This window comes from Camponotus vicinus, unplaced genomic scaffold (assembly GCF_025532165.1).
Source record: "Camponotus vicinus isolate PSW18456_S1 unplaced genomic scaffold, iyCamVici1.0 SCAF_14, whole genome shotgun sequence".
NCBI lineage: Eukaryota > Metazoa > Arthropoda > Insecta > Hymenoptera > Formicidae > Camponotus > Camponotus vicinus.
In genome coordinates, this window is record NW_028141950.1 from 5,532,578 (window position 1) to 5,548,120 (window position 15,543).

Below are 15,543 nucleotides of genomic sequence, written 5' to 3' on the forward strand. Positions count from 1 at the left end.
ATTAAAAAAAACTGCACAGAAAATATACCAGATGATATACAATCTGGAATTTAAATCTTGCATTAAGGCGTTTATAAAATAAAGAATTTAATATATTCGAGGAAAAGTTACATTTTATTTAAAGGAGACTATTATTAATGCGATCATCAGGGAAATCGTTTAATCGAAAATCCACTTGAGAGACAAACATTGAAATATATTTCCACGGCAAACTTTGGTCTTTTGCATCTTGAAACGCGTTTAATAATTCCAATATTCCTACGGGCATATTCGTATGTAAATTGAAAATAGCATACGAGAGCGAAGGATCTCTTGAACATCGATCAAACAAGCATGTTCAAGATGAGGGTTTTGCCTGATGTTGAATAAAGCTGGCCGCTAAAAATGATTTTTTTTTAATTTTTTAAAATGAAAAATAAAACAGACAAAAAAAAGAAAAAAATTTGAAAGAGATCTTCAAATCAACTGAAAACTATACAGTAGATAAAGACCTTCGGAATTTCTGAAGGCAAAGAAACCGTGCATTATTATTTCTTTTAAATATTCTTTTTAATTCTTTTTAATTAAATATTCTTTTTTAATTAAATATTCTAATTTAAATACTTTTTAATTAAATATTCTTTTAAATATTTCTTTTAAATTTCTTTTAAATTATTTTATTAAAAAATTAATAAATTCAAAAAAATAAAATTAAAAAATTAATATATTGATGAAGAAGCTACATTTATTAAATATATAAGAGAGAAAGCCTCTTTACAAAATTTATTAAATGCCTAATCCTCTTGTGCGCGCAAGATGCGATCAACATTCGAGTGACGATACGTTGCCACGCATGATTCATAACGAAAAGAAAGACTTTAAGATTCGAGCGAGGGAGATCGGCCGCTCTGTGTACGTGCATTCACAAGTGAATTAGCTGCATCATTGTCCGCGCAGACAGACGAAAGGAAAAAGAAAAAAAGTGTCGACTGAATGTAAATATGATAAAAATCCGCGCGTCATCCGGTTGACGAGGAATGTTCCTCAAGGCATCTCTTATGCGCTCTTCTGCTTTGCAGAATCATTCTTCGATATCGAACGCGTCGAAAACTGCTTCTCGATCGATTCGTTAAAAATTGTTGTCCTTGCTCAAGCTTTTTGCCATTTTATATAAACGGAACGAACGGAATTATAAAAGATAAAGTCATCAGGAAATCAGCAATTTAGCTTTTAACTTAAACTTAATTGCGAGATCAAACCTTTTCCATTGATATAATCATTTAATAACTCGAACTCGAAAACTCGATAATATTATCTTGACGCTAAATCGATAGAAAGACTGATCAGCTGATCGATAGGAAGACGATCAGCTGATCGATGTCACTTTACAATGTCTGTTGTCAAACCACGTGAAACGATAATGAATTTTCTTTATTTATCATTTTTTTTTATGTAAATGAGAGAATTGATAGGTTGATATCTTTTCATTCTAATTAATATTACAATTGTTTTTCTCAAGAGAAATGATGCGATTATCGCGATGAAGTTTGGTCACATTGATGTCTTGTCGGGATTTAGAGAATAAGTGACATTTCTAACACGAAAGTATACACAATTATTTCGCAGCTGCCTCGATTCTTCGGGATTATCCCTCAATGCAACGTAATTAGACCACCTGCAGTGAGAGATGCGTCGCGTGCGTGCTACATTCCGTTCGTTCTTGTTCGTTTTTCTTTCCCTCCTTGTTTTCTCCTCGCCTTGCGACTCTTTGCAGTTACACGATGCAACATTGAGCCGCAGCACGACTCGCCCCGGCTCAATTTGTATATGAATGAACACGTATTATATATCCGCGCGATGTTGGCAAAAAACGAAGAAACCTAGCCATTAAGACCACCTGGTGCAGGGATCGCCAGAAATATCATCATGCGGAAGCGCGATAAATCACGTGGATTCGCCGTTTTCATGGTCGAGAAATAAATGTAAAGTCAGTCCCGGTAATTTTAATAAACGTGACACTGAAACATTGTCCAATAATGAACCTAATAATGCATGTAATCGGTAAAAATGACAATTATTTATTTTTACATATGTACATATATGTAATAAATATTTATTCAAATTTATTAAATTGTCATAATCCTAGTTTTTTATGATTATAATAATTTTTATACATGTATGTTAATAATTATATTAATTATTTTATATGTAAAAAATATTAATAATTAATAAATAATATTAATAATTAATATACTATATAATAATTATTAATGTAATATATATATATAAATTATTATAATCTTTTAATATTTTTAATATAATATTATATAATTATAATATATATATTATTTATACATTTTAGAAAATATCTTCTTTCGCACACAATTAATCTTAGAATATTAATTTAAGAATAATTAAATTGTAAATGCCTCACAATCAACTCGGAATCAATACTTATGCGATAAATCGTTGTTCGCGTTTAATAACCGATTTTTTTCGCAGAAGATTATGATGCATTTTGCTCTTTTTCCTGGATCGATCTTGTTCCTCGAAACAATCCGCCATCTGCCGTTCTTTAATTACTCCCTATAATTGATGCGGTTATTGCTCGTCAAGAATTATTTTTGGAGTCGCTTTCGCGGCAAGAACACTAGCCGAGAAAAAAAGAAGCATTCGATCGATCAAATGTGCAATCAACCATATTTCCCCGAGCAACATCTCTTGTGTATTTTGTTCCCGTCCATCACATTGCTGACTAATTAATGCTAATTACACCGCTTAAGGCAGTGACGACTTCATTCATCCTGACCGCTCGCTCGAAAAGACGAATACATTTCTGTTTGAATATCTGATCTTGACGAGAAACTTTTACCTTGAGATATATTTATATGTGTGAGAAGAATTTGCACTATTCGTAATATATAAATTATATAAATAATACGAATTATATTTATGTATGCGAAAGCATAATCTTTAATGAAAGATATATTTTAATTTTTTCCCAAGAAGATTTATCTTGCATATATTTATAGGGCTTATTATATATGACATTATTTGTTTTTTTTATATAATTTTATATTTATTTTATATAATTTTATATTTATTTCATATAAATTTATATTTATTTTATATAATTTTATATTTATTTTATATAATTTTATATTTATTTTATATAATTTTATATAATTTTATATTAATTTTATAATTGTATAATTTTTATATATATATTTTATATATTACTTTTCTATTTCAAGGCTTCACCGGCACCCAATGCGAGATCGATATAGACGAATGCGCGGCGAGGCCGTGCCTGAACAACGGTGTCTGCAGCGATCTCATCAACTCCTTCAAGTGCAGCTGCGCCGACGGCTTCGCCGGCTCCCACTGCCAGATCAACATCGACGACTGCGCCTCGTCGCCGTGCAAGAACGGCGGTACCTGCCAGGACGGTATAGCCAGGTACACGTGCGAGTGCCCGCCCGGCTTCACCGGCGCCTCCTGCGAGACCAACATCAACGACTGCGCGTCGAATCCGTGTCACAGCGGTACCTGCATCGACGGCGAGAACAGCTTCGTCTGCAACTGCTTCCCGGGCTTCACCGGCAAACTGTGTCAGACGCAGATCGACGAGTGCGAGAGCAATCCTTGCCAGTTCGGCGGTAGATGCGAGGACCGCATCAACGGCTACCAGTGCATCTGCCGACCGGGAACGTCCGGTATCAATTGCGAGGTCAACGTCAACGAGTGCTACAGCAATCCGTGCCGAAACGGGGCCAGATGCATCGACGGTATCAACAGGTGGGCTCGAAGAGACTAATGTCAAAACTCTTCAGAAGCTGCTACATTTGACGTGTCAATTCAGCATCCGAATTGTTTCCTGCCAGTTTTAATTCTTGCGGCTTTTTATGTCTCTTTCTATATTTTCTACTTTGACTACTTTGTGCGATTAATGTGATTTCTGCAGAGATAACAACACTATAAAAAGACACATATATTTTTTTTTCTAGACTTGTGCCTAGAATTTGATATAAATTTGATAAAATATTTTTTCTAAGTACAACAATATTTAAAAATAATTCTTTGACTTATGAGAATTATCTCTCAAGTCATTATTGTAAAAAGTAGTTAATTAAGACTAATATATCGTCTACAGAGAATGACTAGGATGCCTAGGAGACTGACTAGGATGATGAAATACAAGTGCAAAAGCTCAATAAAATGGCAAAATGCTCGTATTAATATTCAATAATCATGCCTCCTTTCATTTTTTTTAACTGTGACGATTCGTTTTTCAGATACTCCTGCGAATGCGAGCCCGGCTACACCGGCCAGCACTGCGAGACCGACATAAACGAGTGCGCGAGCAATCCGTGCGCGAACGGCGGCCTCTGCATCGACTTGACAAACAGCTTCAAATGCGAATGTCCGCGCGGCTACTACGACGCCAGGTGTCTGAGCGACGTGGATGAGTGCTCGAGCTCGCCCTGCTTGAACGGCGGCACTTGCGAGGACGGGGTGAACCAATTTATCTGCCACTGCCTACCCGGTTACGGCGGCAAGAGGTGCGAGATGGATATCGACGAGTGCGGCTCGAATCCCTGCCAACACGGTGGCACGTGCAACGACCATCTCAACGGCTACAGCTGCAAGTGCCTGCCTGGTTACGCTGGGACCAATTGCGAGACGAACATCGACGACTGCGCCAACAACCCCTGTCAAAACGGCGGATCCTGCATCGATCTTGTCGACGATTACAAATGCGTCTGCGAACTGCCTCACACCGGCAGGAATTGCGAGGACAAGCTGGACCCTTGCTCGCCGAATAAGTACGATTCTCTCCTTCGAATTCATTTGCATGAGGAAAACGATGGCTAGATTCGCATAACGTGAAACTGTAGTGTAAAATTAAGATTGTTTGTCGTGTAATTGTATTCTACTGTCTTAACCAGAAACAGAGTACTTTGGAAAATATAGCATAGTATAAAATCTTGGAAAGTTGATTTTCGAAATTATATAACTTAAAAGTTAGCAAAAGATTGCATTTAAAAATATTTCTTCAATACATTTTACTTCAATATATCTGAAAAAAACAGGCACTTATTATGAAAAAAATGCAACTCACGCAAAAATCACTCTTATACTTCAACTTCTTTGTATTCATTATGATGTTACTACATAATAGTACCTGCTTTTTTAAAGAAGCTTCGTTTGACAAAATGCATTCGCGTGCGAACGACCTATAGATACAATAGAACGACTTTGTAACGCCTTGCTGTGTCATTTCCAGATGTCTCCACGGAGCGAAATGCTCGCCATCATCGAACTTCCTCGACTTCGCTTGTACGTGCACGGTTGGTTATACGGGCAGACTGTGCGACGAGGATGTGGACGAATGCGTGATGACGTCGCCGTGCAGAAACGGTGCCACTTGTCGGAACACCAACGGCTCTTACCATTGCGTATGCGCGAAGGGCTACGAGGGCCGTGATTGCATCATCAATACCGATGACTGTGCATCATGTGAGTACTGGCTGTTCTTTATTCGCTACAGATGCAGATCTGCCTTTGCGCTCTTATTTGAGAGCCTTAATGCGAATTCACAGGGCGTCATCTGTCTTATCATTTGTGACAACATAGATTAAATTAAATGCATTTTTTTTAAATAAACAAATATCCATCAAATGATACTCAAAGACATTGTCTCTTTGTGACTTACAGTTCCCTGTCAGAACGGCGGTACCTGTCTGGATGGCATCGGCGATTACACGTGTCTCTGCGTGGATGGTTTCAGCGGCAAGCACTGCGAGATCGACATCGACGAATGTCTATCGCAGCCCTGTCAGAATGGAGCGATTTGCAAGGAATACGTCAACTCCTACACGTGTCAATGCCGACGCGGTTTCTCTGGAATCAATTGTCAAACCAATGATCAAGACTGCACCGACAGTAGCTGCATGAACGGCGGCAAATGCATCGACGGAATCAACAATTATACGTGTGTTTGCAAACATGGTTATACTGGATCCAACTGTCAGTATCGTATCAACGAGTGCGACAGCTCACCCTGCAAAAATGGCGCCACTTGTCATGATCATGTACAGTATTACACATGTCATTGTCCGTATGGTTACACGGGTGCACATTGCGATGCGTATGTAAACTGGTGCGCCGATAATCCGTGCGAGAACCAGGCTACGTGCGTGCAACTGAAGAACAAGTATCACTGCAATTGCTCGCCGGGATGGACCGGCAAGGTTTGCGACGTGGAGATGGTTTCGTGCAAGGATGCCGCGATACGAAAGGGCGTGCTGGAGAAGAATCTCTGCAACAATGGTACCTGCGAGGATATAGGCAACAGTCACCGTTGTCATTGTCTAGAAGGCTACACCGGTTCGTACTGTCAAAAGGAGATCGACGAATGTGAGTCGGCGCCGTGTCAAAACGGTGCAACATGCAAGGACCTCATTGGCTCATATCAGTGTCTATGTACCAAAGGCTTCCAAGGTCAGAACTGCGAGCTCAATGTCGACGATTGCCAACCAAATCCCTGCCAGAACGGTGGCATCTGTCACGATCAGATCAACGGCTTCAATTGTTCTTGCCCGTTCGGTACTCTCGGTATCATATGCGACGTCAACACCGATGACTGCTTGATAGGTGCCTGTCATAACAACGGTACATGTACCGATAAGGTGGGCGGTTTCGAGTGCAAATGTCCGCCCGGTTTCGTCGGACCGAGATGTGAAGGCGATATCAACGAATGCCTGTCGAATCCGTGCGCCTCGCCTGGCACACAGGATTGTGTACAACTGGTCAACAACTATCACTGCAATTGTAAGCCTGGTTATATGGGTCGTCACTGTGAGATCAAGGTGAATTTCTGCGACAGCTCGCCGTGTCAGAACGGTGGTGTATGCACGGCTAAACAAGACAGGCACACGTGCGTGTGCCCCAGCGATTATCACGGTACCAATTGCGAATTTGTTGGCTCTTACTGCGATGCCGAGCCATGTCAAAACGGCGGCACGTGTCACGTTACTGGAACCGGCTATCGATGCTATTGCACGTCAGGTACGACGGGCGCGCACTGCGAGTTCGACGCCCGGGACGAATGCAAAAGTAACCCGTGCCAACAAGATGCCCTTTGCGTCAACAAGATCGACGACTACGCTTGCGATTGTCCTCCCAAGTGGTTCGGCAAGAACTGTGAGATATACGATCCGAATTATCCTGGCGGTGTGTTCGGTGTTCAACCTAATGTCCCGAAAATCTCGAATGCTTATGATTATAATACTGAGCGCGAGCGCAGAAAGTGTATTGAAAACAATTGCGAGGAGAAAGCTGGCAATAATCGCTGCGACGAGGAATGCAACAAACATGCATGCAACTTTGACGGACAGGATTGCTCACTTGGCATCAATCCATGGCGTAATTGTTCCGCGCCCATTAAATGCTGGGACGTATTTATGAACGGTATGTGCGACGAGGTCTGCAACAACCCGCAGTGCCTTTTCGATGGCAGAGACTGCGAGCGAAAAGTCGGCCCTTGCAAGTGAGTATTTATTTTTCGCTAAATTTTTTAATTACTTTATATTCTATTGAGTATTACACTCTTAACATTAAATAATTTATTTGTTATTGAAATTGTTAATAGAATTAGCTTCTCCTTATATTAACATCTCTGAACGCTATATATTCTGAAGTTTCTATAGATTTCTACATTCTATGAAATTTACTTTTCCAGATTTTTCTAATTTTATTATATATAATATTTTAATAAACTGTGTGTTTATATTTATTGCATTTTTATTTATTACTTTCTTTGCTTTATAGTCCGGTTTACGACGCGTACTGCAAGCAACATTACGCAAACGGTCATTGCGATTATGGCTGCAACAATGAAGAGTGTAATTGGGACGGCCTCGATTGCGATGGAGAACCACCATCATTGGCTAAAGGTGCCATGTCTATTGTCGTAAGGATGGACATGCAGTCCTTCCGCGAGCACATCGTGACTTTTCTACGCGAACTCGGGAACGAACTGAGAACGACGACACGCGTGAAGCAGGATGAACTCGGTAATGACATGATATATCCTTGGAAACCCGAGAGAGATCCCGACTATAATTTCGGTCGGCCGATAATCCATCCCAATAATCAAAACGGTGTGATCATCTATCTGGAGATTGATAACCGCAAATGCATCCCTTCCTCGATGATGTCGGGGTTGAGTACTTCCCGTCGGGATGCCACAGGATGCTTTCCATCGGCCAATGAGGCGGCTGAGTATTTGGCCGCCACGGCGTCGAAGCACACTCTGTTGCGGAACTTCCCCATCGAGCAGGTGCGAGGTGTCGTAGATCCCCAGGGTCCAGAGTATCCTGACAGTCCAACAAATTACAAGTATGTTTTTATCGGCGTGGTCATCGTGGTGCTCGGTGGTCTACTGATGGGCGTACTGGTGACCGCACAACGGAAACGCGCCGTAGGAGTCACATGGTTCCCCGAGGGCTTCTTGAGAACCAGCAGCGGCAGCGGTCAACGGCGCCGCTCGCGTCGGCGCGGTCCAGACGGTCAGGAGATGCGTAATCTGAACAAGCAACCATCAGTAAATTGCATGGACCTGGACGTAGTGACTCGGGTGCAGTCCCAGTGGTCCGACGACGAGTCCGATCTTCCGCCTTCGAAACGGATGCGGGCGATCGAGCCGGGTTACGCGAGCGATCACACCGCTATCACGGATTATGAAGAGACCGAGCCGCGCATGTGGACGCAACAGCATCTGGACGCTGCCGAGATATGTCGGCCGGATGCGGGCGGTGTCCTGACGCCGCCCAGCCTGGAACACGGCCAGGATGTTAACGCACGTGGTCCATGTGGCATGACACCATTGATGGTAGCGGCCGTGCGGGGCGGTGGTCTCGACACTGGCGAGGAAGAGGACGAGAATGATGGCGCCGCGGCCAAGATCGCCGATCTGGTCGCCCAAGGCGCCGATTTGAACGCCAAGACCACGGATAAGAGCGGCGAGACGTCGTTGCATCTAGCTGCGCGTTACGCTCGGTCTGATGCAACCAAGAGACTGCTAGACGCCGGCGCCGACGCGAATTCCCAGGATAACACCGGACGTACGCCGCTGCACTCGGCTGTCGCAGCCGATGCTATGGGCGTCTTTCAAATCCTGCTGCGCAATCGGGCGACGAATTTGAACGCTCGTATGCATGATGGTACGACGCCGTTGATACTAGCGGCGCGTCTAGCCACCGAAGGTATGGTCGAGGATCTCATCAACGCCGACGCCGACATTAACGCCGCTGACAACAGCGGCAAGACCGCGTTGCATTGGGCGGCAGCGGTCAATAACGTCGACGCCGTAAACATACTGTTGGTGCATGGCGCGAACAGAGATGCTCAAGATGACAAGGATGAAACCCCGTTGTTCCTCGCCGCTCGCGAGGGCAGCTTCGAGGCGTGCAAAGCGCTATTGGACACGTTCGCCAACAGGGAGATTACCGATCACATGGATCGGTTACCGCGCGATGTCGCCAGCGAAAGACTGCATCACGATATCGTTAGATTACTTGATGAACATGTGCCAAGGTCACCGCAGATGGTCACAGTCATTCCGAATGGTCCTCTCATGGGTAAGCACATTTATTATAATATTATAAGCTGTATTTGTTGTATAAAAATTTTATCACCAATAAAAAACTAATAGGAAGGAAATAATCTTCCTTAAAGAAACTTTAATTTTGATTAACTTTGGTTCGTTGAGTAAAATACCATCATGTAATTATTCCTTTTCTTTGTAGGCTCTCCGAATCATCCACAATTAATTACACATCCCACAGTAATCGGCTCAGCGCCGAAGCAGACCAAGTCAAAGAAGCGGCCAAAGGCGGGAAACCCAAACAGTCCGGAATCGGAGGGCGTAGTAGTGATGGTGAGGCGAAAACCATCGGTGAAGAAACCGCCGGCCAAACGCGGCGCTCAACCCCCAAACCAGGAGATCCCACAAGGAGCGGAAGGCGCCGATGGCAACTTGCCAACGAGCCCGTACGACAGCGCGAGCCTCTACAGCAACGCGTTACCTCTGGTGGCGCATACAGCAACAGCAAAACAGCCGCCTCCATACGAGGATTGCATCAAGGGCCAGTCGATGCAAGGCCTGCAGCAACTCGGTCTGGATACCTTCGCGACCAATTACGGGCTGCCATTTCACGACCAGCTCTTAGCGCCGCATCAGCGGCAACAGCAGGGTATGGTGAACACACTATCACCACCGTACAGCAATCAATCGCCGCCACATTCGGTGCAATCCAACATGACTCTCTCCCCGCAAGCGAGCTACATGGGCTCGCCGTCGCCGGCGAAAAGTCGGCCATCGTTACCCACCTCGCCTACCCATATCGCCGCCATGAGGCAGGCGACGCATCAGAAGCACGGCAGCATGCCGCCAGTGGGATTCGACTTCGACAATCTGCCATACACCTCGAGTCAGGCGCAACAGCAGCAGCAACAACAACAGCAGCAGCAACAGCAGATGCAGCAGACGCAGCAGCAGATCCAGCAGCAACCGCAGCAGCAGCAGCAGCCGCAACAACAGCAGCAAAGTACGCAACAGCAGCAGCAACAATATTACCAGTACTTGACGCCGCCGTCCCATCATTCCGGACCCGATGTCACGCCGCAGCATCTCATGCAGGCGCCCGAGAGCTTTCCGACGCCATCGCCGGACAGTCCGGGCCACTGGTCCTCGAGCTCGCCCCATTCGAACAGCGATTGGTCCGAGTGCCTAGCAGCATCACCACCACAACCACCACCCACGAACGTCTACGGCGCCGGAAGCGGCGCTCACCAAAGCAGCAAGAGTACCGAGGCGGCGATCTACATATGAGACTGGTACAACGGTGCTCTCTTCCTCGCACCAATAAATCATAAATCGTGAAAGAAAAGAGAAAAGAGAAAGGTATACGAACTGTGATCAGCTCGTCGAGTTCGAGCATCTCTCTACAAGTGTCGAAATGGACGACCGATATATGATAATGTGGAAGGACTCTTTCGCCGTAATTAAATTATAGTGGCAAGAAGGTATTTTTATTTTTGTTTGTTTGTTTGTATGTGTGTCGAAGATGAAGAGCTACAATGGCGCTGAAGCGCCGCAATTATTATATATATTTATGCGTATCAATGTTAGGCTGAATAAATAATTAATCAATATTGAATACAAATGTATTCGTCATTATATATTTACATTGTTTATTAATGATTGATTATTAATTATTAATTGATTAATCATTGATTGTTAATTGATTAATCAGATTTCCGAACATATTTTTCGCTCAACATTGATGCGTAGAAATATAAACAATTATATATATATGTATTGCCGTATGAGAGGGAGGGGGATGGATGGAAGATTTTCGATCAGAGATATTACAAAACGTATTCAAATTGCAAAACCGATTGTGCCTCTTTATTACGACGCGACGTTTAGGAAAATCCTCGCGACCGAGGAATCGCGCAACTTATAAAAAATAACCGATATATTTTTGATATCTATCGATTTTTATTATCGCGACACAGCTCAATGAAGAAACAGTGCCTTCGACTTGCCAGTGTGAAGATCCCCGATGGACAATAATTTATAAGGGAGCGAGACCTTGCTACTCTACGCATAATGATGATTGTACATATTACAATAGATTTATTGTTCGCAGCTGTGTCTGTTATTCCACGGAGACGACTATATAGCATGTAATATTCTATTTAGTGCCTAATGCGCATCGTATACAAAAAGGAATTGTATTGATTCGATCTTTGATTTTTACTACACTTTTTGATAGACCAATTTTTAGACTCCGAACGATAAGATAATCACCGGTGTAACACATGAAGCGCGAAATGAGAATTGTGCCTTCGAGTTCCGTAGAGTATAAGACACGCAAGTTCTGTAGATGAATCTATTATTAAATTATATAGAGAAGAAACGCAGCGTTTCCAAATGGCCTCTAAACAGATCGAATGTTTATCACTGGTTGATGTATTAGAGATGCCAGTTTTCTTTTTATTGGCGATATGTAATGTAATGTAACGTAATGTAATGTAATGTAATGTAATGTAATGTAATGTAATGTAATGTAAGGCGAAGAGACGACGACAGAACATCCATCATGTGTACGGTCGACGGGAGCTTCAGAGAATTGGTCCTTTCAGCTCGCATCGTTCCATACATAAACATTCCATGGCGCGCCAATAATTCCTCCTCTTTCTTCGATCCTTCCTCCTCTCCCTCGCGCTATTATGTCCGTCGAAAAATCATTTACTAACAAGACTAGGGTAATCATTAACGTTAATCTCTAGGTGTATCGATCGCCTTTAAATTAAGTACTCGGCGCGGAGCGGTAGGACAGTTCTCTGGTCTCTTCTCTGCCAAAACCAAAACAGCATTTTTAAAATAATAGTACGATCACACGATGCGTACAGATGAATACGCGTAACGAGTAACAATGATGCATTATTTTGTAGAAATTGTTTGTGTATGTATGAGAGAATTTATGTACGTATATATATGTATGTGTGTGAGAGAGAAAGAGAGAAGAGAGAATTAATTATTGTTACGGGATGAAGAAAGTTCGTGCGCGCGCTTTTGCAATATATCGGTACCAGTGAGACGATCTTCATACGTTTATGCGAAGACCGCTATTGGTATCATCGGTATGATCTGTTTGTAGAATCGTCGAAGCTCTGTTTTAATTTTATATCGAAAGATGCAAATGTAAAATGTAAATACTCTCTTTCATTTCTATTCGCTCATATCTTTTACATATTGTTTAAGTACTTTTTATATAATTATCTTTTCTCTCCTGAATTTTTGTACAAATGCACTCCCCGTTTTTACATATTTTTTATATATTATATATAAGTTTATCTATATATATATAAATATATACATACATTTTATATATGTATTGTACTATATCTTACTTTTGTAAGATGATACCGCGTTCAATAATCATGACTCTTTCATTATATTATTATTATATAACTGTATTGTATGTCGTATGTAATTTGCTGTTGCATCAAGGATATGATGCTTGATGCAATTCTAAATTTCATACAGAGCGATGCGACGGAATTTTTTTTATGATCATGGAATGTCATAAATTCAATGTAATTTCAGTGTCTGTTTTTTTTACGAATGTATTTCCATAAGGAAAGGACACATCTTTTTATTTTACTCTTTTGTACCATTTAAAAGAAATTATTATACATATCTTTAGAACTGCCCATACATATCGCGAAAATCATATGAATTCTTCTAAATAATGAACAAGAGCATAAATATATGCACATATACAAGAGAAAGAGAGTATATAAGTATATATATTTTATAAGAAATCTATATATTTTTTTAACTATTCTCTTTTATAATATACTGTGTCACAAGTAAGATAACTAATTGCACTAAATGCAAATAAAAGTACAACTTTTAAGAGTAACGAGAAATTTAGAAGGATAAAGATCTGCAATTGGTTCGTTTGTAAAGACACAAAAAAATGATAAGCAATACATAGATATTATACGTAACGTTGTCAAGTGTGTTGGGCAATTTTACTATGTGTTCAAAATTTAACAACTGCTCTCTGATGCGTTATCATTCTGTGTTAAAACCAGCGGTATAACTCTAGGCATTATGATATAATAATTTACAATTATTTACGATGTAAGTTAAGCAACACACCGATTATTTTACAATAGATCTTGTTATTCCTTGTAATCTGTAAAAAGTACTGAATTTTATTAGCATTGACTATACACAAATAAGCGAATTAAGGATTTTGTTCGATCCTATTATATCCTAGCCCCGCGCTACCCGCTCCCATATTTTTATAAATAAGTTATGTCTTTTAAACAGATGTAATAATAAAGATAATCTAACATCCATATAATATGGCTGCATTTCTTTTTTTGTATCCCTATGTTTTTTTTTACATTTTACATATATTTGTGTCTCTAATTTTAAAATTGTTTTATAAACAATATTGCAATAATCAATAATTTTTAATTTAAGTGAGTTTTGTAGTTCTCTCTTTTTTTTCTCTTTTTTTATACATATATATACATTATATCATCATATAGCATGTACAATACTTCAAGAACAAATTAATAATATCATGATTTTTTATTTTGATTTACGATGTTTGATTTTTGTAGTGTTTATAGTATATTACATGTATATGTTTATAAGTATTAATTATGTAAAATGAAAAAAAAAATAATGTATCATTATACACATATATAATAAAAAAATAATGTGTAATACATATAAATAAATTAATATAAAAATAAATTTTATATAAATGTTATAATTTTTGAACGTTATATTTTTATTAACTCCTTTTTTCTATGAATAAAAAATTTTTTCACATATCTGGCCTTTTAATTGGAAAATTCTGGATAATACTCTACAAATTTTAAAAATATTCGAACCACTATATATAATATTTCAAAAGATGTGATTTTTCTCACGAATAATCTTCTCGATGTTTCCGAAACAATATAATAACAACATTACGAGTACTACATTTACAGATATAACATCTGTATAATAAAAAACGCATCAAAAGTATAATGATGGAAAAAGGTATATAATATTGTAGGCCAGCGTAACTATCAATCAATTATTCCACCGCTCTGTTTCATATAGATTGCAATTTTCTTTTAATGTTATAAAAAAGATAAAAATTTAGGCACGTTCCAAATAAATTTATATATCTTACGTATCTAATATTGCACATATTAAAAGGTAATAATACCACAGTTGTAATACGATACAATCCTGGCAATGTAATGATTTTTGGATCTCACTGAAAATAATTTAATTTAATTTATTTTTGAGAATTGCGTGCAATACTTAAGAGCAAATTATTTTTGTGCCATGTATTATGTGCATAAAATTCCATGCAGTTCCAGTATCGTATTGTCTGCGGTATATGAAAAGTTTCATCGATGAAATAATATGGTTGAATATGAATGATTGAGATATAAGAAAAATAATATAGTACTTGTACTGAATAATGTGGAATACATAAATATTTTGTAGTTTAGTTTTATATAATTGAGATGAGATACGAGACTCATGATTACTTTAAAAATGTGTCCAAAGTATCATTTAATTTCAATAGCTGCACATTCGTCAAATTAATACTATATTACATTAAATGCATCACAGCAGCTTGTTTTGATTAATTTAACCTAACTTAACAAATTAAATATTATATGCTCCTCATTAAAATGTGTAAAACTGTACCACTGTTACGTCGCACATTTAATACGATTAATATACTATGCAGTAAAATGTATTACACTAATGATTAAATATTATTTTTAAAGGCATGGTAAAATCCACGCAGCATACGTTCATGTTTACATTCGAAGACATTGCGAGGTTAGGTTAGGTTAGGTTAGATCCAAAAAGTTATCGTTTGACAGTTGGCATCCCTACAAGATAGGCTGTGCAGCACTGCGCGCGCGTATACAAAATAAACTTCAAATCGCTTC

The 15,543-nt window shown here is 39.9% G+C and overlaps 1 protein-coding gene across 5 annotated transcripts in view; it reads left to right on the forward strand.

The window, feature by feature from the left end:
• The window catches only part of N (neurogenic locus Notch protein), a 252,263-nt gene extending 238,332 nt beyond the window's left edge, over positions 1–13,931 (forward strand). For all 5 annotated transcript variants that reach the window (XM_083088515.1, XM_083088516.1, XM_083088518.1 and 2 more), the window contains 6 exons: positions 3,234–3,777; positions 4,275–4,805; positions 5,267–5,499; positions 5,698–7,531; positions 7,813–9,623; positions 9,792–13,931. In XM_083088515.1, coding sequence (XP_082944641.1) covers positions 3,234–3,777; positions 4,275–4,805; positions 5,267–5,499; positions 5,698–7,531; positions 7,813–9,623; positions 9,792–10,876 — 6,038 coding nt within the window. In that variant the 3' untranslated portion in view covers positions 10,877–13,931. The remainder of the gene's footprint in view (positions 1–3,233; positions 3,778–4,274; positions 4,806–5,266; positions 5,500–5,697; positions 7,532–7,812; positions 9,624–9,791) is intronic.
• Positions 13,932–15,543: the final 1,612 nt, after the last annotated feature.